General features: G+C 37.6%; 2 protein-coding genes across 3 annotated transcripts in view; one reads left to right on the top strand and one right to left on the bottom strand.

The window, feature by feature from the left end:
• The window catches only part of LOC106079948 (uncharacterized), a 19,753-nt gene extending 11,612 nt beyond the window's left edge, over nucleotides 1–8,141 (top strand). Inside the window, exon 5 of the mRNA XM_056006914.1 lies at nucleotides 1,437–8,141. Coding sequence (XP_055862889.1) covers nucleotides 1,437–2,672 — 1,236 coding nt within the window. The 3' untranslated portion in view covers nucleotides 2,673–8,141. The remainder of the gene's footprint in view (nucleotides 1–1,436) is intronic.
• Nucleotides 3,503–27,508, bottom strand: LOC106051619 (zinc finger MYND domain-containing protein 12-like). Of its 2 annotated transcripts, XM_013206823.2 has the most exons (9): nucleotides 27,368–27,508; nucleotides 23,671–23,904; nucleotides 22,388–22,549; nucleotides 20,571–20,708; nucleotides 19,056–19,178; nucleotides 17,414–17,559; nucleotides 8,937–9,089; nucleotides 7,968–8,079; nucleotides 3,503–3,905 (listed from the first exon to the last, which is right to left on the bottom strand). In XM_013206823.2, the coding sequence occupies exons 2-9, from the start codon at nucleotides 23,884–23,886 to the stop codon at nucleotides 3,693–3,695; spliced, it is 1,263 nt and encodes a 420-aa protein (XP_013062277.2). In that variant the 5' UTR covers nucleotides 23,887–23,904; nucleotides 27,368–27,508; the 3' UTR covers nucleotides 3,503–3,692. The 2 variants fall into 2 exon arrangements, with proteins under 2 accessions (XP_013062277.2, XP_055862890.1); XM_056006915.1 differs by lacking the exon at nucleotides 7,968–8,079 and having other exon boundaries at nucleotides 3,777–3,905.
• Nucleotides 27,509–27,540: the final 32 nt, after the last annotated feature.

Here is a 27,540-nt window from a genome sequence, read left to right on the forward strand (position 1 = left end):
CGTCAGAGCTTTTAACCCAAATGTCTACTCTAGAACAGTAGATGAATATAGGAAACCCAGTTCTGGGTCTACACACCTCTTCACCTACGTAATAGCCTCTTTTACTTCATCCGGAACTTGGAAGAAGTCTTCTCGTATTAAAGCCCCGCCCCAAGTGACACCCTTAGAACAGAGACGTGCTTTTTCAGTTCTTTATTGCTAGCACTTGTAGTTGTTTATTAAATTGCTAGTCTTAGTAGTTGTTTATTGCTAGTCTTACTAGTTGTTTATTGCTAGTCCTACTAGTTGTTTATTGCTAGTCTTTAGTTGTTTATTGCTAGTCTTACTAGTTGTTTATTGCTAGTCTTACTAGTTGTTTATTGCTAGTCTTACTAGTTGTTTATTGCTAGTCTTACTAGTTGTTTATTGCTAGTCCTACCAGTTGTTTATTGCTAGTCCTACCAGCTGTTTATTGCTAGTCTTACTAGTTGTTTATTGCTAGTCCTACTAGTTGTTTATTGCTAGTCCTACTAGTTGTTTATTGCTAGTCCTACTAGTTGTTTATTGCTAGTCTTACTAGTTGTTTATTGCTAGTCTTACTAGTTGTTTATTGCTAGTCCAGCTAGTTGTTTATTGCTAGTCTTGCTAGTTGTTTATTGCTAGTCTTAGTAGTTGTTTATTGCTAGTCTTACTAGTTGTTTATTGCTAGCACTTGTAGTTGTTTATTGCTAGTCATACTAGTTGTTTATTGCTAGTCTTACTAGTTGTTTATTGCTAGTCCTACTAGTTGTTTATTGCTAGTCCTACTTGTCCTTACACTTTTTTCTTCAGGTCTGAAATGTTAAAAAGCTGGAAGTTGGTCAAAAGTACCAACATTGAATCCATTATCTCAAGCTAAAATGTCGCGCACCGGAGTGTGGCTGCATCGCTAAGTTGATAAAGCTTCGCACTAGTAACGCGATTGTCGTGGGTTTGCTTCACATACTGGCCCTCCCCCCCCCCTTTTTTATTTTTCAAATGACAAATAAAATATGAATGTTTATGTCATTTATCTAAATCTAAATCTATCTATCTATCTATCTATCTATCTATCTATCTATCTAATTCTATGCTCCGCCCAACCATGCGGGACATCAACTCTCCAACGCACGCCGACTCTCTAAATCTCCACCCATCCCCTCCCACCCGCACCCGCGCCTTCCTCGCTCTCCAGGCATGCTCATACAGTCGTTTGCCCAAGCTCACCCCATTTGGACAACTGTGTCTTTCAGGAAGTGTTCACCCGTCACTAAGTAGCGGCGTATGCTACGCCTCGGGTTGACTTGTTTGAATATGAAGTAGAAAATGATTTGTTTAAATTGATATTAGTTGTTTCTAGCTTTTTAAATAAGCATTTCAATTTGACAGTGTACATTTGCATGCACCATTGTAACTTATCGATTAATTTGTTCTTCCAGTCTTCGAGGAGAAATCGGAACGCCGCCTCTTCGGGTCATGCGGCGCACGCATCACCAGGGCCCGGTCAGCATAGTCACCAGTATTCCAACAACAGCGCCACTGATCCTGACACACCCATGGCTCAAGGGGCTGCCTCGAATGAGATCGTCGGCTCCCCACCGGGCGCAGACTTCAAAGAGGTGCAGCAGGTTTTTGAATGCGTTTTAGATCACGTGGGTCAGTGCCGTGACACAAGCCACTCTTTCCGGTTCATCAGTGATATTGACAAGAAAGCCTCGAGAGCCGCGTGCGACGAATCTTCCGGACACGCATCAGGCAAACACGCAGACTTCAAAGAGATGCAGCAGGTTTTTGAATGCGTTTTAGATCACATGGGTCAGTGCCGTGACACAAGCCACTCTTTCCGGTTCATCAGTGATATTGACAAGAAAGCCTCGAGAGCCGCGCGCGATGAATCTTCCGGACACGCATCAGGCAAGCACGCAAACACGTATGTTTCTCCTCTGAAAAGGCGGGAAAACGAGGAGACAGCGAAAAAAGCAAGTTTCCACCCGGAACAAACGGAATTGGAGGACTATGATGACGACATCTGTCCTCCTTCCTATGATTCCCTCCTGGAGGGCGCCGTGTCTGAAACTAACATAAGTATTGGTTGCTATGGCAACGTTGTGGACGCCCAGTGCTATCTTAATAATGAAATGCTTCCCAATCACACGTCATCCGGTGAATACTTCACAGAAGGAACTGAACCCGAGACCGAAGGCAGTTACCCGCGTTGTCGTAGCTCTGCATGGACCACAAGTGGATACCCAGCAGTGTATGTGCATCAGCTTCCCGAGTTCATCGTAACTGACCACTCACACTCACCTTCGTCTTCCAGACGTGACCCTTTAAGCCTGTGCGCGAGTCCAGCCAACCATGACCTTCACCCTGAAGACGGCAAAGTCTGCTTTGTGGACGGCGACGGGTACGCTTACATCATTCCACGCCGGCCGGAGGAGAACGACCCACAAGGCGAGCACCACCCTCAGCGTGAGCCTTTATCACTCTCGAGCACAAGATACGGGCCAGGCCCCCTATCCGTGGTGCCTGACAGGATGAGGGTGTCGCAGCTAGCAAACGACTTGGGCTACATTGACATGCTGACCGAAACCAGCCCCCGTGCCCATAACCTGGAAAACATGTACCCCAGTGGGCAGCAAGCTTGTTACGCAAACATTGCCGTGACTGAATGAGCCAGGTGACCGCAGCACTGACCAGAATGGTGAGATTATGTTCAAAAGTTTATACTTAACCATAAACGTCTCTGTTTTATACATAAATAAACGGACCTGTCAATGGAAGAGACTCTAATCCTGGCAAAAGACAGAGAGCCAGACAGATCATGTCTGATGTCCCAACGTCCAATAGACTGTACAAATATCTTTGGATTAACACAACTACTGAAACTAATCCACAATTAGTGTGCAAAAATGTCAGAATTATAAGATACGTAGCTTTATGCTTCCTCTGTATAAACCAGTACTTTATTAAATAATATAAACACTTACACAAGATTTATTGACCAATCGAATGCATTCTTTATTCTATCAATCAATCACATTCACACAATTAATGACTAGATATTAAACTTTCAATAATGTCTTTTCGAGCCAAGCTCATAGAATTTCCTTGAATCAGAAATTGTCTTTTTTTTAAATGTGTTTTGTAAATATACTGTGCCTAATTCTTATTTTGCATAACTTTTGTTGGGACTGCTGTTTCACTCTGAGCTAAAAGCTCGTGAACACGGCTTACAGGCAGAAGGAATTCTATTTCTGTGTACCAGTGTGTGAGATTCTGCACATGTTCGTAGGTTCAGCGTCTATCATAAGTCCGTAACTTCGTGTTTTATTTTATTAAGGCACCCAACTCTAAAGGGAGATTAGTAAGATGTATTTGTGCACATATAGTTTGTCATCTCTTGAGTGGATAATCACAATGTAACGACGTGGTAATTTCAATTACGAGTAATTAATTAAAACTTAAAACATTTGAAGGAATTAAGTATTGGGACAAAAACAAGTAAGCTTAAAACAACTTTATAGAACATCCCATGATATAACATCACATTATAGAATATCACATTTTAAAACATCACATTATAAAACATCACAATATAGAACAATACTTTACAGAACATCACATTATAGAGCATCACATCACAGAGGGCCACATTACAGAATATTATGGAACACCGCACTGCCACACATCTATCATATTGCCAGATTCAATCCGCTGCGTGAATCCAGTCGAATCTCTGTGCGAATATTGTCCATAGACTGGGACTCTAAGAGACTCTTGTCTTCCTTGTAGATCTTCCTTTCGCAGTATTTATTAAGTGCCAGCAGCTTCTTGTGGATTGGATGCGCTTTCAGGTTCTTCTCGTTGCACCACGTGATGCCTTCCTGCGCGCGATTCTTGCCTTCCTGTCAAAAATAAAATGCACAAGCTATGTACATGACAAAGTATCAAAGTAAATAAACACATTTTTTTTTCTGGCCAACTCCGGATTCGAGTGAGTGAAGGCCCTGGGCAGATCTTTGCGTAGGCTTCCTCCCACTTTCGAAAGCTTTAGTACAAATTGCACATAGTAATGTTAATAATCTGATTACTACTGAGAAACTGTGACCAAGAACAAAGCAGCATCCCGTTGAAGGAGATAGCGCTCAGGGACGATAAATAGACCACACCATTCGAAAGCCTGCATTCCAGATCACACGCCATACCTGGAACCCGCAAAAAAAAAAAAATAGGAAGAAGGGTAGGTCCGTGATTACATGGCACCGAGATTAGGACGCAGATGCCGAGCAGATGGGCATGACGTGGGCACAGTTGCAGAGACTCGCCCAGAAAGGAGATGGCTGGAGGAGGCTGGTTAGTGTTCTAAGCCCTAGACTGGACCACAGGCAGAGATGAAATGATCTCTACAACTCAGTGGCGTAGCTAGAGTATATGATGCCTGGTGCGGTACCTCATCTTGATGCCCCCCCTCCAAAAAAAAAACAATAAAAAGACTAACTAATTAATAACAATGCAAAACCTGTTCAAATTAATATGTATTCATAAATCAAATATTGTTAATTCAAAAAAATCACTTTTACATAAACATACTACAAATGAATTTTACGCGCTTTCTTGCTGGCAAAAGTATCAATAATTTTATCGAAATCCATTTTTTTCCACCAGCACTTGTTCAATGGACAAAATGGCCAAATTAGTGAGTCATCGTTGATCGCAAATAATTCTTGATCAGTTTAAGTTTGCAAAAACTTCGCATGTAGCGACGCTTACTGCAATAGTCAAAAATATGCAATCATGATGACGATATTCGGGACTGAATCATCTAGCTGATATTTATTTATAAAATTCAAGAGCTCAACAGGTCTTTGTTTTGGAAGTTTGGAGGCTTCTGATGAAACTGTGACAAACCGTTGAAGCCTCTTTCGCTCCAGCAGAAATTCGTTTTTATCAATGTCGCTAGGAGTACTATCGAGATTGATTTCGACCTGAGGATTTAATAGCTGGGAAGGCGACAAAAATTCATATCTATCTGCTACATCATGAAGTTGCTCGAATCGGGTGATTATTTCTTGAACAATCCTGTCCAAGGTAGAATACATTTCCCTTCGTAGCTCTTCTTTGTGTGTAAGTACAGAGTCGTCATTTTTCACCAGGCATCTTTTTCTTATGGCCAATACGTTTTTGGGGTTCTGTACTGATTCTCAGATCTGAGCACACGCTTTCGGCAAAGGTAATGCTGACTTCAGCGATGTCCTCTCGATTACTACTTAAAAATGTCTCTAATGTTTTTAGTTTGAGTGAGCAGTCTCGAATAGACAATCTTTGTTTTTGAAGGTAGACTTGCGCATCATTAATTTCAGTTAATACAGGAGCCCAAAATCCAAGATAGGTGAGAAAATTAAAAGACTGAACAGCAACCAATAATCCACCTGCTTCAGATCTAGTCGATGAATTTTCATCTCTGCTAGTTAATGTCTCCAGAGTTTGAGCAGGCAATGAATAGTGACTTCTAGAATACGTTTATGGACACCGTAGTTTTAACCTTTCATGACCGCAGCATTATCATAGCCTTGACCCCTGCAGTCCATTATGTCTAAGCCATCCGAACGCAGTTTCTCTAGAAACATCTCAGCGATTCCAGCAACATGGTTGTCCTTTATGTCGATGAAGTCAATAAAAGACTCACGAACCTGCACTCCCTCATTATCCATGACAACGTACGTAAAATTTGGGAAGTTTGATCCAGCTTTGAGATGTCAGGTGTACTGTCAAAAATAATAGAGAAATATTTGGCTTGTTTTACTTGTTGTATGATTTGTTTTATTAGTGTGATCACCCAATATTGTAATAAATTCATTTTGTATTTGTGGAGAAATGTATGTATTCGGTCTGGAACAAAGCTTAGTTTGAAGCACATGCTCTCTCAAGATTGGATCGTACTTTGATAGTAAATTTACTAACTCTCCAGGTTTTCGTCTCTTGTATAATCAAATCTTGGGCCTTGTTGTTCATATTGTTTCCTACTCTCAGGCGAGCTTCAAGTTCCGTCCAAGCAAGCGATGACTGAATGTGAGCTCTGCTGGTCTCATGTTTTTCTATTTTCGGGGATAACCTCCACCACTCATTGAATCCATCTTTGGATTTAAATGAAGATAATGAAATCTTAACAAACGTGGCTCCTTTACATTTAAGGAGGGAGAGGGCGGTACTTACGGCCTACGAGCGCTACAAAAGGGGCCCTTATAGACTACACAGACTGGTCAGAACCAGAGATGCCGATTTCTCCGTCTGAGCTTAAAAGGGTTTTGAGGCGCCAGCCAGACTAGTCAGTCTTGAGCACTGTTCATGATTTTGTTTACATTACAGTATTACAATTAACTAGTTAGTTAAAAAAAACTCATAGAAAACAAAGGTTAGCTTATTTTAAAAAATTGACATTACAATAGAATTATTTCAAAAATTAAACTATAAAGAATCATAAAGAAATGAATAAACTAAGATAATGGTCTAGAGCTAGTGTTAAGTAATATATTTGTAAACTCAATATTTAGATTAAACCAATGGACTAAACAATGAAGTAAAAAAAGGTTGGCCTATCTTCTTCTTCTTCTTTATATTACAGAGCATCGATCAGTGTAGTAACAACATGTACCGTGTGTCGGAAATAAATGTAGTAAATTAGATTCAAACTGTTCTATAGCTTACATCGTATTGAAGAAATAGTCAAGGAGATGAAACAAAATAGCGACATGACTAGTTTATAAATCGTTAGTTCATGTTTAAAATACACTAGTTTATGTTTGTTCGTGTCCATACAATTAGTCGTTTTTACTGAAACGTTCAGGGAAATAGGAAATGAATACACACTGGGGGAATTTTGGTGCCCCTCTCCACTTGGTGCCCTGTGCGGCCCGCACCACCCACACATTGGTAGCTACGCCACTGCTACAACTTACTACAAGCCTGTCATATTTTTGAATACATTTATAAAGTACTTGTCACGGTGCAGATGTATGTGTCGTGCGGCTTTCGTGACGTCAATATGTGTCGCGCGGATTTCGTGACGTCAATATGTGTCGTGCGGCTTTCGTGACGTCAATATGTGTCGCGCGGATTTCGTAACGTCAATATGTGTCATGCGGTTTTCGTGACGTCAATATGTGTCGTGCGGTTTTCGTGACGTCAATATGTGTCGTGCGGTTTTCGTGACGTCAATATGTGTCGTGCGGTTTTTATGACGTGAGAGCGCTCCAACTGTCCCTTTCAAAAACCATCAGCTGCCAGCTGCTTTCCTCTATGCCAGCGAGGACAAAATTGGCAAAATACATAATAATACACATTCAATTACATTCCGTAATTGTTAGAAAACCAGGGCCGACTATAGGTAAGTGGAGGCCCTATGCCAAGCGAATACGGTGGCCACAATTGAAATAGAAAAACACAAAGTTAAAACCGAAAAATAAGCAATGAATTAAAAACTTTCCTGTGTCTATACCTAAATCGATAAAAAAAAAGTAAAGTTCCACTTTCAGACTTTGTGGTCTATAAGGCAGATGATGTAAATATCGTCTGTTTCTGTGGCCTACGGTTAACGAGGGTATAATGTGGCGTGCACAACGACCAACCGCCTTTACTTTCCCCAACTAATGTCAGGTACCCATTAGAGGTAAAGGCGCCCAAAGATACCCAAATTAAAAATCCCAGTCTTCACCTGCATTCGAACCCGAGACCCCCGGTTTGGAAGCCAAGCGCTTTACCACTCAGCCACCGCGCCTCCTTATCTAAATCAATAAATAACTTATATTCGCACAGCGCCGATAGGACTAATGTGCTTCATGGACGATTCATGATCACCAGCTTAGAAATAACGTTTCTTCAAAATGAAGAAGCAATCGGTGGCCCTAGTTGGCTGCTTAGTTTGCCTATGCCTAAGGCCGGCCCTGTGAACACAGTTAAAATTGACCTACCATATATCTTTCATTCATGTACATAATGCACCCAATGGCGTATATCGATCGAATGATATCCATAGCCGGCATCTCAATGGTAACCATCTCTTTCAAATGTGTATAACATTTCCTGTTTGAATTCACTTAAAAATAAATAAACCCATTTCTCGAGCATACTAGAGAAAGAAATAATAGTTTTTGTTATTTTTATTAGAAAGCTGTCTGTCTGTCTGTCTGGTAAAAAGTTTTACAATACATATGCTTGGTTAGCCGGAGTTTATGGTCAATGTGTCTAATTTCCACTATTTCCCATTGAGCAGTCAAAAAATTTCAAGCTGAATCAATTTCAAGAGTTTTTAACAGGTTACGTTTAGTGCCTGCTAATACTATCTTTAACATTTCAGATATGACCCGCCACCTGTCAGAAAGGATGTATAATAAAACCTTTCTGTAGCATCTGTAACATCTAGGTATCACATACAAAGACCTCACCAGAAGAATTAGTAAGGCAATCAGACCCCACTATGAATGCTAACTATTGTAAAAAAAAAACGCAATCTAAAAATCTGTAGCCATATTACAAGGTCCTCAAGGCTTGCAAAGACCTTCCTTCAAGGAACATTACCAGGAAAAAAAAAGAAGAAGAGCAGATAGAGTAAGCGATGGAAAGATAGCATAAAAGAAAGCAAACGAAAAAGACGAATGGAGAAAGACGGTCAACAGATTGTGTAAGGTGCCCCACCGGCTTAACAGACTTAATGATAGGCGAAGGTGATAATAAAACCAGATCATTGATTATTTAAAGGCTGGGTCGGTTAAATGTTTTTGTGCAAATTGCCAATCAGGCAGCCAAACCAAAAGAATTGCCCCGAAAATATATTTAAAAAAATAGGAAGAACAAATTGACATTATGGGGTAAGAATACACGAACTCATTGCCGCCCCTGTGGGTAGGTTTGTATTAAGAAACTGCCACTACACTACTTACGTCAAGATCTTTAAGCCCTCCAACTTGTCACACTCATACATCCACTGCTTCTCTTGCTGAGGCTTCAGAGCGCCAATAACTGGGACGTCCGGCTGTGACGTCATCTCTTCCAAAATGGGATCCACGGTATTGATCCAAATATCTACTGTCTGCCTGCCAGAGGAGACACTTAGAATGTGACTTCAAATACTTGTTAATAAATTTAGCGGTAAGGTTGTCTTTCTCAATAATCTGTGTAGTTGTTACATCAATTTGGTGCCCACATTGAGTGCTGACCTCAAAGTAGGGACTGAAAATAGACAAGCAGCCCTATGCCTAATTTAACTAATGTATGTTTACCATGTTGATGGTCTATTTTGTTGATGAGTATATATATGTTACTGGTGCATGCGAGTCCATATGACACAACAACAGAATGAATCAAGAATATACTTAATAACGCAGGCTGATAACTTCAACAATTTAATAAACAATAAAAAGGGCACAGTCCTCTGTCGTCGCTAGCCTAGCGTCGTCCTCTTAGGCGTCTTGTCCGTTATTCTTTTTGTTCATCAACCTACTCTGTTCTTACTCGTCACATTACTTAGGAAAAACCCGATTCACATCAACTTCTACGCATCTTGTGTCATTACATATTTCCTCCCCCCTTTATCAAAAAAAAATTTTGTCAATTTTTTTTTTTCAGTCTAAAACACTATCCCTACTGTCATGTCTGTACAATATATATGGCCAAAATTTTGGGGAAAGACAAAACAAACATATATCTTGATCTTGATGGACATCATCATGTTTCCCATCTTCATCAGTTCCTGGTAAAATTGTCCATGTTCCTATGTCACAAAGTTCACACTGTAGTTGAATGTTGACACCAAGAAAACAATACAGTTATTAGTAAGAAAATATCTGGTATGCGGTGTTCTAATCATCACTCATTGACGATAAAATAGTATAGTACAGTGTAATAGTTTCACCAACCAATAGTACTAAGTCCATCAAGACATGTATACAGTCCCCATACGACGATGCCTTTGTCGATTCCACAGACATAAAACAGAGTTTTTCAGAATAAATACACATGTATATAGTCCACATACGAAGATGCCTTTGCTGACTCCATAGGCATAAAACAGAGTTTTTCAGAGTAAATACTGTTATTGGCTATATGTACGTTGATGGTTGTCTCATATCACACCAAACCCCTCCTGTCAGACAAAATGTAATATTTGTGTCAAAACAACTTTCCAAATTATTCTACCTAACTTTTTTGTTGGGTACCAATAAGTATATTTTCTCTCCACTTACCATTTCCAAACTGACCTAGCCTTTTACTAATGGATGATAATGATTATATAAAAAAATAATGACTGTAGATGATCATACTTACTTTAATTTACACTTTTGACTTCAATTATTGAAATTTTATAATTATCTCCCTTGATTTAATAAAATTCCCAATTTATATTTTACTGAGTTATCTTCCTTTAAAGGAAATAAAATATATATAGTCCATATATAAACAACTTATTCATACCCATTGACTAGAACATATACATATATATACATGCATAAACAAATCAAAATGAATAATCATTATTTACAACAGTTTATCTCACTGTAACTCTTGACAACATGTCAGCTACAATATTAATTTCTCCCCTAATAGCCTCCAATTGAAAATTATATTCTTGTAAAATTAGAAACCACCTGTATAATCTACCATTTTTAATACTTTTTTCTTGCATAAACTTAAGAGGCCTGTGATCAGATAACAATATGAATTTGTTTCCCAGTAAATAGCTTTCCAACTTAGTTACAACCCAAACAACAGCTAAAGCCTCCTTCTCTATGACACTGTATCTCTTCTCAGTATCAGATAATTTCCTACTTACATAAATTATTGGGTGTAATTTATCATACTGTTGCATCAAACAACCTCCTATAGCACTACCAGAAGCATCAGTAGTGACATAGAATATTTTAGAAACATCCGGTAATCTCAATATTAAATTTGTAGAAAAAATATGCTTAACTTTCTCTATAGCTTCTACACACTTTCTATTACAAGTCACTTTTCTAGGCTGTCCTTTCTTTAATAACTGGTTTAATGGATTAACTAACTCTGCTAAATTTGGTATGTATTTTCTATAATAGTTTATCATCCCTAGTATTGATTTAATCTGTTTTTGTGTTGTTGGTATTTCTATTTCTAATATCTTCTTTACATTATCTTCAATGGGACTGATAGTATTATTTTTAACTCTATGTCCTAAAAATGTGATTTCTTCTAAGCCTATCTCTACCTTTTCTGCTTGAACTGTTAGACCATTTTGTTTAATTAACTCAAAAATCTCCCTAATTCCTTTTAAATGTTCTTTCCAATCCTCATGAAAAATGCATATATCATCTAAGTAACAGATTACATTTTTTCTATGACCTATAACCGACATCATCATCCTATTAAAGGTAGCTGGAGCATTTATAAGCCCAAAGCTCATAAAGTTCCATTGGAATATTCCATAAGGAGTGATAAATGCAGTATAAGGTTTAGCTCTATTGGTTAAAGGAATTTGCCAATATCCTTTTGTCAGATCCAATTTTGTAAATACTTTAGCATTGGACAATTTGTGTAATATGTCATCAATGTTAGGCATAGGGTAAGGATCAAATTCAGTTATCTTATTTAACTGTCTATAATCTATGCATAACCTTATATCCCCATTCTTTTTCTTTGCTATAACTATTGGTGAAGCATAAGCTGAATTGGATGGTTCTATTATTCCTAGTTTTAATAAGTTGTCTATTTCATCTTTAACTTTTCCCTGTAAGTGTAATGGAATCCTATAAGGCTTCATGAAAATAGGTTTGTCACTAGTTAACTTTATGTCATGCTTTATGATATTTGTTTTTCCTGGCAAACTGGAAAAAATTTCTTTAAAATCACTGATTACATTTATTATGTCTTTTGTTTTTTCTGGAGATAAATTTTCTAAATTCAGTTTTTCCCATGTTTGGTTATCTTTAGTTTCTAGTATAGGAATATTTTTAATATCATTTTCATTAGTTTCCTCATTGATTAAAACAATTAAACATTCATCTACTTGATTTTCATTTTCCACAGTTTCTGTATCTAACTTTTGAGTTTGATTTTCATTGTTTACTTCTGTATCCAAATTTTGAAATTGATTTTCATTTCTCTCATTGTATAACTTCAAATTATTTATATGATATGTTTTTATTTTTCCATTCATATTAATCTTATAGTTTACTTCACTTGTTTTATTTGTAACAACAAATGGACCCTTCCACTGTTTTCCTAATTTGTTTTTTAAGTCAATTACCAAAAGTAATACCTTGTCTCCTACCTCCAATGTTCTTAATTTTCTTTTTTCATTTAAGTTCTCATCTTTCTGTTTTTCTGCTTGCGTTTCGTCTTGTTTTTGACCTTGTATTTCAACCTCTTTCTCTTTATCTTCTTCACCATTAACTATTTCATCATTCATATCAATAAGTTCCTGAGTTTCTTGTTTTGGCTTGTTCTTAGATCTGGTTATTACCATATTACTAATGTAATTATCTGTTTCAGTATTCCTATTCTGCTGTAACCTTTCATATTTCTTTTCCCATGCTTCAATTTCCTGTCTTGAACATTCCTTCAAACCTGTTAAGTTTCCAATCAACATATCATGTCTCATGTTAGGCATGGCTACTCCCTCACAATGGCCAGTGTAAAAAGGTGTCTCAATAAACACTTTAAATACTTTAAATTCCTTTATACTGCCATCTGCCAACTCCACTTTCCTTGTATATCCCCTATAATATTGCGCCTCAATGAGATCAGCCCGAACCACGAGTGTGTTACAGCCACTATCTCGGATTGCCTTTATTGGAACATTGTTAATAAAAGCTGGGTAAAAAGCAAAATTGTTTTTATTTTCCCTAACAAAAAACACACTGTCAGAATCTCTATTTTTATATTCCCTGCTTTTACTCCTATTGTATGTGTTATTATTGTAATTGTTGTTGTAATTGCTGTACCTATTCCTACTGTCTGCTCTGTAATTATTTCTACTATCTGTCCTATTGTAATTATGTGTACTACTTGATCTATTATAATTATTCCTACTGTTTGACCTGTTTTGTGTTCCCCTGCATCTCATAGCCATATGTCCTTTTTTCCCACATCTATAACATGTAACATCCCTGTTGTTTGACCTATCTCTACTATTGTTATATCTAAAATGTTTACTATCCCTACTTCTGTTTCTACTTCTTTCATTGTTTTCCTGTGTATATCCCACTAGATCAATATTCTTTTTATCTTTACATGAAAAAAGGTTGTTGGGATAGGCATTTTTATATGTTCTTATTATCTCAGTAACATCATCCAAAACTTTGGGATTCCTTTCTTTGATAAATGATTGTAATTGCGGGTCACACTTAGCTACAAAATTATCAAGTAATATAAAATTTTTTAATCCCTCCAAGGTACTGTCAATCTTCTCAAATCCCAGCCATTTATTAAAATAGTCTTTTTCCAAATTTATAGTGGTTTGTGGTTCTATCTGATTGGAAGGTGTGTTTTCAAAATATTTTTTTCTGAATGTGCTGGCATTGTGTCCATATGCATTCAGCAATTCCTTTTTTAAAATTTGGTAGCTATTTTGTACAGTATGATTATGGTTTTGACAAATTGTAAGAGCTTGCCCTTGTACAAAGTCTAACAAAATTTGAGACCACTCTTCCTCCCTTATATTGCAATTAACCATTTTAATTTCATATCTCTTTAGGTAGTCTGAAATACAATCTCTAGCCTCCTGAAAGGGTTGTAGTTTTTTCCTCAACCAATGGTTGTTATCACTTGAAATATTAGTGTTGTTTGTGTGATTATTACTATTATTGGTTTCAATGTGATTGTCTGGGGCATTGGTAGTATTAGTATTAGATCTATCATTAGTATTATTGCTATTAACTTTTTGTTTATTTTGTTCAGCTTCAATTCTCAATTTCTCAAGATCATATTGTAATTTCCTATCTGCTTCTTCTTTTATTAATTGTGCATCTAGTTTATTCTTTTCCATTTCTATCTTATCTATTCTATCTCTCTCTATTGTCACCATTTGCTGTACATAGCTAGTTAGGTCCTTTCCTTTAAGTTCTAGCTGTTTAGCCTCAGCAATAATTTGCTGGCGAAAAGTCTCCATATAATCAAAGTTTGGAGCTGTTGCCATTATGCTTATTTTATTTTAAACAATGTCTCAATATAGTTTTGATATGGCCTCCCTATTGGCCTAAATATCACAATTTAGTTTTCACAAAAACTCACTTTCAAATACTTCTTGTAATATATATATATTTAAATACCTTTGCTCAATGTTATATTAACAAATATTACCTCAGTGGACTTACTCACAGCCACAATACTTGAATACAACTCAAAATTTTATATCACCTTAATTCAGTGGACTTACTTTAGACCACATAAACAAATATCAATACCTCAATACTTAATTCAATGGACTTACTTCTTGCCAATAAATACCCCTAGGACTATTCTAGTCACTAGTCTAGATTCAATACAACTTCAATACAACTTCAAATAGATAAATCAATATTATACCTCCAACAGTAAATCACAATCCAGTGATACTGACAAAAATTATTATTCTGACCAATTAGACTGTGTTTAAACACATCTATAAAATAATGTCAACCGATTAATCGGGACAAAAGATCTATATATAAATAATTACTCCTTAGACTCAGTTGTCCTCAGGATAAAATAGATCTAAGGCTCTCATAGGTATAACAATTTAGTTAATACCTGGAAACAATCTAGAATTTATAATCTAGATTAAACGTGGCTTACCTTATCTACTTAAGATAAAATTACTAATATATAATAAGAATAATGTAAAATAAACGTAATAAGACACACAAAAAAATAAATCTATTCTAATGAGATGAGACTTTTTAGAGGAAGTATACACTGAAAGAGACAAATAAAGATAACTTCACTTGACTTCTAAAAAAAATAAAATGTACGTGGATACGAACAAAACAAGACAATCTAAACAATCATCGAGACTTTATTAAATGGAGCAGGTCCACTTTCTAATGTGTCCTATAATGACGCCCTTATCAGGCAACCTGCTCTTAACAAAGATCTACTGTCCCTAATAGACTTAATTTAATAATAATGGAGAGAAAAAATAAACTTATCTTTAGTTAGATCCCCTTTGTTCAGTCCACGGAGCTACAACGGTCAGTTCCACACAAGTTCCCCACTGTCTTTGTCTTAGGCAAGGCAAGGTGTGCTCCCACAATGGCTACTCGACAGGCAGTACTGAGTTAGGCCAATCTCTCCTGGTGCTGCCACGGTATGGTACGAATCTCAGATAAAGTCCTCTGGTCAGGTTCCAAGGTTCCGGTTCCACTTGATGATCTGTTGGTGCTGGCTTCTGTCTTCAGGTCAGGAACATAAGTCAATACTGAGACAAGCTGGTGGTGCTGTCTCAAGAGAGGTAAAAAAAATGACTAAGTCCAACTCTCTCTTTTGATGAATATAAATTAGTCAACTTTACAAGTTGATTAGATGGTCACGCAGTGTGGTAGTAGGGTATACCATCACTCGTGTGTAGATTAGATTGTAAGCTCAGCAACACTGCAACAGTCAATTAATAGCTTGAAAAACAAACCTGACAAGGTGACTCCAACGGTCAGCTTGTAGATCTAGATACTAGATATGTAGACTCAGATGACTTTCCGTACTCACAATAAACAGATAAACCTGACAAAATGAGGTATCTTCACTCTTGAGGTATATAGGTAGAGGTATACTGACGACGGACTGCCCTAAATCACTTCAACGGACGAAATAGTTCTGGATTCAGACACAATAGATATAGATCTAGTCAATATAGATCCAAGTTCAATCTAAAAATATCCAACATGGCTGACAAAGCTAGACGCTGGTAACGGTTTCGAATTTTCTCTAATAGAAAGTCTAGATCCACTGGAACAAAGATGCCAAAATCCAGCTGCAGTCCAGATAATTAGCACAGACGTAGGGTAGATCTAGTAGAAATAAACGAATGTTAATCCAGTACTTCTCCAGTGTACTTCGCCAAGTGTAGAATTGTAGATAGATATATCCAGAACACGAAGTTAACTAGATTGTAGATCAAAATGACGCCCTGGCCGTCGTGGGTCGCCACATCTGTTGATGGTCTATTTTGTTGATGAGTATATATATGTTACTGGTGCATGCGAGTCCATATGACACAACAACAGAATGAATCAAGAATATACTTAATAACGCAGGCTGATAACTTCAACAATTTAATAAACAATAAAAAGGGCACAGTCCTCTGTCGTCGCTAGCCTAGCGTCGTCCTCTTAGGCGTCTTGTCCGTTATTCTTTTTGTTCATCAACCTACTCTGTTCTTACTCGTCACATTACTTAGGAAAAACCCGATTCACATCAACTTCTACGCATCTTGTGTCATTACAACCAGTCGTCCTACATAAGAGAAGGACAAAAATTAGGACAAAGTCGTGCAAAGGAGGACACACACACAAGACACAATGTACTTGAACGCGACATTTTCTTGTGACGACATATAGGCATTGGGTTAGAGATTAGTATTGTAGTAGACTTTTAGGACAGTTACTGCTAGGCTCTTGAAGTGACTGACTCGACTGTGGCCTATTCTGTTCGTTATTCTATTTCATCTCGAGTGAGCCTAGTCCCTGTGCATTGATCCTGTTGGTTATTGTTATATAATCTCGTGGCGTGATGTATTTCTGTAGTCATGGAGCTCGCATCAGTAATACACTCTACAAGATACTCAAGCATCTAGGATTATCAAGGTACTGTAGAATGACATCAAGTGCAACTTATACATACATCCGTTACAACATACAGAGTACTGGAGGACATATGTCAGTAAATTAAAGGCTATAAAATCTGTGTTCTATTTCTCAAAGCAACTTTTCGGGCTAATTTAGTTTTAAAATTTCTCTTATTAGCATTAAAACTCTTCCTGGGTGGACACTGAATAGACACGCACTTGGAAAACTGCTCTAAACATTTTCCTAGAAATTTTACAGCATATGTATAGGAGGCCTATCTTTGGGAACAGAAATTGCTATCTAATTAGTCACATAGTAAAAGCTGTGGTCAGACTGTTGTAATTATTCCAAATAGAATCATTCCTTCAAAGCTTCTCGTTTAAACCACAAACTCAAACATAATAAACAGTGTTATGACGGAAAGTCTGACATTTTCATGCTTAACCTGCTGCACAGAGGACATGGAGTCGACATGGACCCTAAATAAAGACATGTCCTCCATTTGGCGGACGGAAAATAACCATAACTTTACTTAGAGAAGAATTCTTAAAGTTGAAAATGACAAAGTTTCATGTTTATTTCTGTTTTTTCTTACTTTTTTTTTTAAAGATTATCGCATCACTGACCTATATAGAGATAGAGCGGTCAGTTCGTTCGCTTTCAGTTGAAACATGTGTCCCAGATAGCAGTAGCCCCCTGATGTCCGGATGTGCGTAGGTCCAAACTCTTCTGTGTTCTGGTAAATTTCTTCGGCGTAGCACTCAAGAGCATCCTTTACAAAAAAAAAAGCAATGCTAATTTCTATGACATCATTTATCATTTATAAACATCATCATTATCATCAAACTCCATTAGAGTAAGGGCTTGAGAGGCTTAAATCCTCTCTTGCAAAAGCCCTGGACAGAAACCCTGCTGTCTTGCGTAGTGCGTATATGTCACCATACAGGTCGAGAATTTTTAGTTTCACAGACCTGTCGAGACGGAGATCAGCAAGTCTGGGGCAGTCAAACAGAATATGAGACACGGTTTCCTCTTCTTCCCCGCAGCGGGGGCACTGTGAATCGAAATTTGGCTTAGCCGTGAGAAATATGAGCCAACAGGACAGTGGCCTGTCCTGCACTGTGCTATAATGGCTTGCGCAGGCCTGGACAGCCTCCACCACTGGGAAGTGCGGTCAGGGCGCCTCATGCGCTCCCAGACTCCACGGGCTTTTTGGGACTTGTCCCAGCACTCAAACCACATTTCCATTTCTGTTTATCATTTATAATAGAAGTATTACTCTTTTGCGTGACAGTTCTTCTTTCAGCAAGCGATGCACAAACTACGGCCCGTTGGCCATATTCGGCACGTAATGCTCTGCTAACCGGCCCTCTTCCCACAGTACGCAATGAAGGTGGTTAGGCTGGTTTCACTGCACTAATAGATTTATTCAGTTTTTTTTTTCTTGTAAAGAAAATAGGTGCCGGTACTCAGTGATGGAATGCCTAACTTTTAACTACTAATATATTAATAATAAACGTTAAAATACAAGAAAAGTCATAATTTTTTCCCCACATTGAAAACGGTGCCGGTAAGCCGTACCGTCACAAAAAAAAGCACTGGATTTATTAGTCGGTATTCGGCACGTGACTACAATGCACCCACATCCTCCCAGGCCAAAAAAAAAAAAACAACAACTGAACACCACTGCTCTTAAAAAATAAATTGTTTGTTAAACCTTTTTTTTCAAGTAGAACATTTGCCTGGTCGTGTGGTATGCGCTTTGGACTGACATCACAATGGCTCCGTGTTCGAACCTTGCCCGCGTCCATTCCCTGCCGTCTTGCAGTAATCCTTGGTTAAGACATAATAATAGGGATGGAGAATGACGGCGACAGATCTTGTGTGGTGCCCCAACGGTTCAACATACTAAGGGTTGGGTGAAGGTGAATAGTAATTACTTAAATCTAGTAGATAAAGAAAAGTTTAAATTCCACTTATAAACAAATAGAAAGTGAAAAAAAAAAACACATTTAGTTTACGCTATTGCCTGCTGACCACTGTCTGTATGGCCAAGGTCCTCAGGCCTCCCGAAAACTTTCCTTCAGGGAACAGTGCCAGGAAAAAAGAAGAAAAGGCAGATAGAAATCAGAGAATAGAAGGGCCTGTCATTGAAAGATATTACATTCAAGCCAAAAGACAAAGAGAAATGGAGAAAGACTGTTGACAGATCATGTGTGGTGCCCCAGCGGTTCAGCAGACAGCACTGACCTACGTCTTCATGTTTACCTGATAGTTGATCTTCGCTTGATGAATCAGACCCTCGTTACGTTTGATTCTCGCCTTAATAGAAGGTTTCAAATTGGTTGTCTCTAGTTCGATACACAAGACGCGTGCCAAGAAACCGTCAGCCTATACATTAAACAAGAACACTATAAACTATTATCAACAAGGAGATATACAAAAATACCTTTAAAAAAAACAAAGCTTCTATTAGTTTGGATCAGTCATGTAATTAAACTTGTAATGCTAGGACCAATCCATAATAATAGGCTTCAAATTGGTTGTCTATAGTTTGATACATAAAACTCGTTCCAGAAAAAAACAACCTAATATATGAAGAAATGTGAGGGGGGGGCATGTAATGGAACCTAAATACAAATGTAAGAAAATGAAAAGAGGAAGATAGTGATTAGTGATAGATAAATAGATAGATGTAATAAACAAAATAAAAAAAAATACCATTAAAAAAAAAATCATACCTAAGGGGAAGAACTCAACATTTACAGCCATATGTTGTGGTTCTACTTGGTTTGATGGTGTATTTTCGTAGTATTTCTTCCTAAAAGTACTGGCATTGTGCCCATATGCATTTAACAACTCTTTTTTTAAGGATTTGGTAACTGTCATGCATGGTATGGTCATGGTTTTGGCAGATAGTAAGTGCTTGTCCCTGGACAAAATCTAATAGTATTTGAGACCACTCACTTTCCCTAACATTACGATTGGTTAATTTAATTTCAAACCTTTTTAAATAATCACTAATGCTGTCTGTCGCTTCTTTAAATGGTTGCATTTTCTTCTTTAGCCAATTTAGTAACTGTTGACATATGGACTGTGCCCCTTCATTTATGGATTAAATACTATTTATCAAGTTACACAGTTTTATCAAGTCATTCCTACAATTTAATATATGTTGTTTGGTTAAAATCAAACCCCATGTGTCAGCAAGAAAGACTTCATTATAGACCTAGATCTACTTTATAATTATTACTAAAACAACCACAACACATATAACTCAGTACTGTAGAATGTATTTTCCTTTCATGATATCAAACAAATAAAACTAATTACCACTTTCTCATTTAGTAATTTGTTTCTTCTTTCACTGATACAAGTTTTGTTTGGAACAATGAATAATTGTTTCGAATTGATTCGAGAATGGGGAGTGGGGGAGAAATAGCGTGTTCAGAATGTGTAGCAGACACTAGACAGACTGAGATGCTATACGTTTTGTTATAAACAATATAAATACGCCACAGAGAAAGCTCACTGCTGCCAACTACATATAAAAATCTGATTCTACAGCGCTGAAAAGTTCTAAATATACAAAAAATACTTCGCTTGTCAACACTTACGTATTCTGTAGGCCGGATACACATTAACGTATGAAAATAGCCAATGTAAATCAACGAAAGAAGAGCTCAGATGTTTTTAATATAGATGACGTATTTATCATTGTCGTAAAAAAAAAGTGCAAGAGTTTGTTTGTGTCGCAACGATCCCAGAATGCCCCAGACTCACCGTCCCGAGCTTCCCTTTGTTCACGTAGCATTCTGCTGCTACCAGCAGAGGCGGGATGACCTCGGCAGACGTGCCCCAGATCTCTCTGGCATACTTGGCACTGACCACTGCTGCTGGGATGGCCTTGTCGTATTGCCCCTGTGGAAGAGGAAACAGACGGTGTACATTCAAAAGGTTTAGATAATAGTGAACAAATAGATGCTATCTTACTAGATTTTTCTAAGGCTTTTGACAAAGTTCACCACCATAGTTTGCTTAAAAAATTAAAATATTTCGGCATTAATGGTCCACAGCATCAGTGGAATTAAGATTTTCTGATAGGGAGAGAACAAACTTTAATAATAAATGGCTCTAAATCAACACCAATAACAGTAAACTCAGGTGTACCTCAAGGAACAGTTTTGGGTCCACTACTATTTTTAATTTACATAAATGATTTACCAAATTGCATTAGTTCAGAAACAAAAGTCAGATTATTCGCAGACGATTGCATTGTAAATAGAACAATAAAAACAACACAAGACACAGATATTTCACAAAGAGAATTAGATGAATTAAAAAATGGGAATCAAATTGGAGCATGTCTTTCCACCCAGAAAAATGTCAGTTGTTAAGAGTAACAAAAAAAAACTAAAACAAATTAATTCCACTTATCTTATTCATGGCAAACCAGTAACACAAAGACTAAAAACGCAAAATACCTAGGTGTTATAATAAATGAAAAACTGTCATGGAATCCACATATTGATGAAACTATAAAAAATCAAACAAAGCATTAGGATTTATTAAAAGAAATTTCTATAAATCAAATAAGAACATAAAACTAAAATGTTATTTAACTTTGGTTAGCCAATAATAGAATATGCATCCTCTGTTTGTTTGCCTGAGCTAGCCTAGAAAACCAGTGACTTGGCAGAATTTAAGTCACTGGTTAATATGCATGACTAAATGCATGACTCGTAGAACGTAATCATCTTCTTTTTTGAAGTAACGTCCGTATTATATAAGATAAGATAAGATAAAATATCGGAAACCTAATCCTATTAAACATAAAACACTATAATTGAGATATAAACATTTCAAACAGCCATTGAGCAACTGAGATCCTTGTTAATGCTGTCGTCCCGGCGGGACTCCCCGCCACCTCCTGTATGTTAAGGGTTAAAAACAGAATTTTGCTAAGTATACTTCCCATGGCGTTGGCATGCGATATTATATGGCCAGCATGCAGAGCACTGTCTAAATGTAAAGTATATATATAACTCCGTAGCTGAATAACAAACAATGTGAAGACTTTTACGCGTTCTTTATTCGTTACAATTTTATGTTAGATGCAGCTCATTTTTCGATATATTTTATTTAACGTCGCGGAAGCATGCAAAAAAAATTATTCCGTGACAGAAAGAAGGTTGCCATTGTCAAATGTCAATGTGTATGCATACATATGTAATTATTATTTTTTGTATTCTTGTGCTTATGTATAGCGCGTTCTTCATGCTACACCTTTCTAGGTGCACTCATATCCAATGTCTTTCGGAGATATGTGTAAGAATAAGGTTTCTGTGCTGCCTTTGGGGGCTCAGCACAGACAATTCAGCTCAGATTAATTCTTAAAAAAAAAGAGATTTCCGGTCTAAATCGAATATCAAACTAAAGCCACATTGTAAGTTATCCAACTATAGAGTCTAGAACCACGTATGTAGCCCCACTGCTTCACCCCCCTCTCACACAGATGGAATCAGATGGGCTGTGCAGAGTCGTCACAGGGGTTGGTGTCTCAAGGTGCGTTTCGCAACCTCAGGTGGTATGTGTCTCACCGCTTCCATAGAAGTTTGACCCTGGCGGTAGGTGTATTCGTACATCTCTTCAAGGAGCACGCGCTTCTGTTTCTTCATCCGCTCTCGGGTATCCTGGGAAGGGCTGAACTCAATCGGCTGTCTCAGCATTTCTATCCTGTGACAGATGTCTTCATGGAGTGTCTGCAGTACACAGGAAAGGATGAACAGCAGAAATGTTAGCATTTAACTACAACTGCCAAATACAACAACAGCAACAACAACAATATCTATCTATCTATCTATCTATCTATCTATCTATCTATCTATCTATCTATCTATCTATCTATCTATTTATCTATCTATCTATCTATCTATCTATCTATCTATCTATCTATCTATCTATCTATCTATCTATCTATCTATCTATCTATCTATCTATCTATCTATCTATCTATCTATCTATCTATATAAAGATATATATATATATAAAGATAATACCAGAAACATTCACAAATTAAGAGAAAACAAAAATATAAAGAATACTTAAAAAAAAAAACAACTAAGCTTATATAACGGAAACAACTTTACATTTCTAGCCACATCTTTCTATACAGTAAGATTTATTACCCTTAATCAATATTGAACTAAATTAATTACCAATAATTAATTGACTTAGTGGTCAGCTTTTAAATTGATTCATGTTTTGCTAGGTACAATAATTAATTGTGGAAAGTTTCAACTTGATCCGAGAATGGATGTGGGAGAAATATCTAAGGGGACGAAACCCCAAATATTTAGCCATATATGTTAATACTGAAGAATTAATTTCTCTTGTTGGCTTGTTGGTATCAAACAAATAATTAATTACCTGTTAATAATTAACTAATTTTTTATTTTTTTATTAGTACAATAAATAGATATGTAAAGCCATAACTTGGTAGGAAAATGGGTGAGAGAAAAAACGTGTTCAAAATTGCGCACAGACAGACAGACAGAGATACAGACAATTAGTATAGGATTTTCTTTAAAAAAATCACCCTCCGCACCTTCATGGAGGACATCAGAGCTGTGGACACCAGGTTGGATGCCTTGGAAGAGCCTGCAGACGTTGTTCTCGATCGATTTCTATAGAGACAGTTTGCTGCCCAATGCGCTGAATGACGCAGGAGGATCTAATCCTGTGTTAAGTCTACGTCTGGAATCCCGGCTGGACTCCCCCCCCCCCTTTCCGTATGTTAAGAACTAAAATAAAGAACTAAAATAAAGAACTAATATAAAAGAACTAAAATTAAAGAACTAAAATTAAAGAACTCAGATCTCACCCTATCCAGCTCCATATGTTCTTCGCAGCAGTAGTAAGTGACCCTGCAGTGGGCACACTGCAGGCTGCCCCACTGGTTACACAGTTCACATTTGACCTTGACATTGTTGGTCAACGCCAGGAGGTTCAGCTTGATGGGCGGAAGTCTGTTTCGCTCGGATCCTTTTCCGGCCACTTTGATGGGCGTGGTGTGTGAACCAATTTTCGCAGGTATCATTGTGTATCAACTTAGGGGCTGTGGAATAGCATCGCATGATCTAAGAAAATGTGATTATACATTTTTAGTAGAAAGAAAGTACCCTCTGCAGACCTTAAGGTCCCTGGGACGGGTATCTGTTTCTATGGTAGGTGGTTACTTTCCCCAGCTCATAGAGATTTCAAAGAAATTTCTAAAAATCAAATAAGAACATAAAACTAAAATGTTATTTAACCTTGGTTAGGCCAATAATAGAATATGCATCCTCTGTTTGGGACCCCTCAACTCAAGAAAACATTAAGAAACTGGAACAGACACAAAATACAGCAGTGAGATTCGTAACAAACGAATATTCACACTTGACTAGAGTAACACCTTTAGTAAAATCACTAAATTTAGAAAGCCTTCAGGACAGAAGGCTCAAAAGTAAAGTAGTAATTATACATAAAACACTGAACCATAATCTTCAAATACAAAAACAAAATTTAATAAAATACACAGAAAGACACCAAGATAAAGGCACATTCTTCGTTCCATATGCTAGGACAAATTTGTACAAATGCTCCTTCTTCCCTATTAGAGCATGGAATGGGTTGCCTGAGCTAGCCAGGAAAACCAGTGACTTGGCAGAATTTAAGTCATTGGTTAATATGCATGACTAAATGCATGACGCGTAGGACGTAATCATCTTCTTTTTTGAAGTAACGTCTGTATTATATAAGATAAGAAGATAAGATAAAGATTCAAATTCGACTTCTGACCCTCCCTTTTTTCAACCAAATTTTTTTTTATATGTAGCAATGAAAATTGTCATTTTGAGGTAAAAAACAAAGTGCCTGAATAATTGCTTCAATGTATTAAATCTATTTAGCGATTGAAACCCACGATGACCTGCGAACTATTGTAAAAAACAAACAAACAACGCAAACTGAAATTCTGTGGTCATATTACAAGGTCTTCGGGGCTTGCAAAGACCTTCTTTCAGGGAACAGTACCAGGAAAAAGAAGAAGAGGCAGACAGGGAAAGCGAGGGGAAGACAACATAAAAGAATGGACAGGCCTGCCATTGAAGGAGGTTCTATGCAAGGCAAAAGACAGAGAGGAATGGAAAAGGACGGTAGACAAATCTTGTGTGGAGCCCCAACAGTCCAAGAGACTACGTGACCTAATGCGTTACAACTATTCATGCTAATGTCTCCTTTTATTATTGTAAATGTGTAAAGAAAAACAGGTTTAGTAAAAATGTATGTAAGAGCAATAAAGTCTTTTTTTCGCTTTCCTCTTTTCGTTTTTCGTTTCATGTCTGACTTTGGTAAAAGTGTTTCGTTTTGTGAAAGCGAGCATAGCTTACAAGGTTTGATACCAACAAGATGGCGGAACGTTACGTCATATGACAACCAATCCAATTAGGAACTAGAACTCATTGATCTCAAAGTTAATAAATAGTTAACGAGTTTAATTTCTTTGCTACATTTTTATTCTAAACCTAGAATGCAGATCTAGATATCCTTGAAACTCGCTTAGTCTTCTAGACTCCAATATATAGTAATAGCCTAGGAGTCTACTGTTAACAAGTTGTCAGTGTTGATGAACAAAAGAACAGGGCCGTTCTTAGACATTTAGAGGAGAACTTTACTTTATATATCGCAAAGGAGGCGCAGTGGAGTTGTAAAGCGCTTGGCTTCCGAACCGAGAGGTCGTGGGTTCGAATTCTGATGAATCCTGGGGATTTTTAATTTCGTGATCTTGAGGGCGCATTTGAGTCCAGCTTGAATGGGTACCTGACATTAGTTGAGGAAATGTTGGTCGTTGTGCGACACAGAAACAGATGAGGTCTGAAAGGGGAACTCTACATTATTACAACATAGCGCAGGCTCTGAAAAAAAAAAGGTACTTTTTTAATGCAGTTATTTGGTGATTCCGCCACCTAAGAAAAATGTGTACTTCACAAATAAATGGAACTTCAAGTTGTGAACTATTTTCCCATTGCTAGATAAGATGGGTGAGAGATCCTAAGAAGCCATCTAGACCTCTATGCCTAAAAAGCCCGATACACTGAACCATAAAGATAAGTACTACTACTGTTCTTTTAAAGGAACGTCTGTAATTTATAAAATAAGATTTCGTAGCTCCTCTTTCTCTTGACTTTCGTGTATATTGTTCGTCCATCGTGGTTCGATGATGACCACTTTTGTCATCCAGGGGGCTGAGGGCTTTGCACTGGGGTTTTGTGCCTCTTCATGTGGCTGGTGAGACTTATGTGAGCCCGGAATGTTCGAATGCACACTGGGCATGGTTATTCCAGCTGGAGCTAGTGTCATTGGCCTTGCTTTTCTTCTCTGGCGCCTTTCTTCTGCCAGCGTTGTTCTCTTTTCCTCGGCAATTAGTGCGCCAGTTTTCTCAGCTCGACGCCATGATGCTCTGTCATGTGCTTCTGTCTCCCAGGTGGTTGGGTTTATGCTGAATGCTTTCAGCTTTGAGGGTGTCCCTTAAGCGTTTTCTTTGTACGCCTTGTGAGCGCTTTTCTTTCCTTAATTGGCCATACAAGAGTCGTTGAGGGATGCGGCGGTTTTTTATTCTGCAGACGTGTCCTGCCCATCGCAGCAGGCATTGTGTGGATGCTTTGCAGACCCGCTCTTCGAAGGACTTCAGTATCTGGTATTTTGTCTTGCCATTTGACTTTGTGCAGGGATGCTGTGACAGTTCGCATAGCGAAATCCCTCCGCTTCTCCAGGTCAGTAGCTGTTCTTAGCAGGATATCAAGAGAGGCTGGTCTATTCTTTTACGTTGACTAGCCAGATTTACTTTGACGCCCCTGTACATAGAAGGATTACTTCTGACATTGAGTCATAACCAAACAAGCTTAGCTTTCTCTTCTGTACAGTATTTGCCACTCAGAGTGTTGACTTTTATAAAAAAAAAACTCCTTTGTTTTCTTTTCGTGGTATCTGATACCCTGCATTTTTTGCAGCATTTACTCTCAAAGGTTTGACTTCTTCTTTCCGTTTCAGCCTCAGCAATTAGTGTCCAGCTTTCACATTATCTATATTATAATAATAATAATGATAATAATAATAGGACTTGTCTTCGAGTCCGAAGATTGATGAGAAATGCAGAATTTGCCCAAGCTGCGACCTACATATTTTGCCACATCTAGTGCAGGCATAACTATTGTCTGCCAGTGGTTGATTAGGATTTTTTTTTCACGCTTGACGTCAGTCCTCAGCAGCGGGTTTTCTTTCGTTATAGAAGGTCTGAACACTGAGCTGCAACGTCACAACCCATGACCAATAGGGTGTTGCCACGTCACAGGTCTGTACGACGTGGCAACGAGGTATTGGTCTCCACAGCCCACAGGTTGAGACGTCGTAGGTCAGTGGTGAGGCCTTCTCTAAAACGAATGGTCTTGGTGCAGATAAGATACAGTTTAAATAATGTTGTTTGTTCTCTTTGAATTGTGCAGTATACACTACATCTTAGTCTACAAAATCTAATACATTACCGAGTTTAATTTTAGCTTGGTAACTCTGAAATTTAAGGCTATACTTAAAAAATGAAATAAGTAACGAAGGAGAACTGCTAGACAAGAGGAACTGTTTCATCCAGGAACTATGTTTTGAATACACCAAAGAACTAGCATGATCTAGGTCTGTCTTTGCTAAAATGTATTTCCTT

Source organism: Biomphalaria glabrata, chromosome 12 (genome assembly GCF_947242115.1).
Source record: "Biomphalaria glabrata chromosome 12, xgBioGlab47.1, whole genome shotgun sequence".
Classification (NCBI taxonomy): Eukaryota; Metazoa; Mollusca; class Gastropoda; family Planorbidae; genus Biomphalaria; species Biomphalaria glabrata.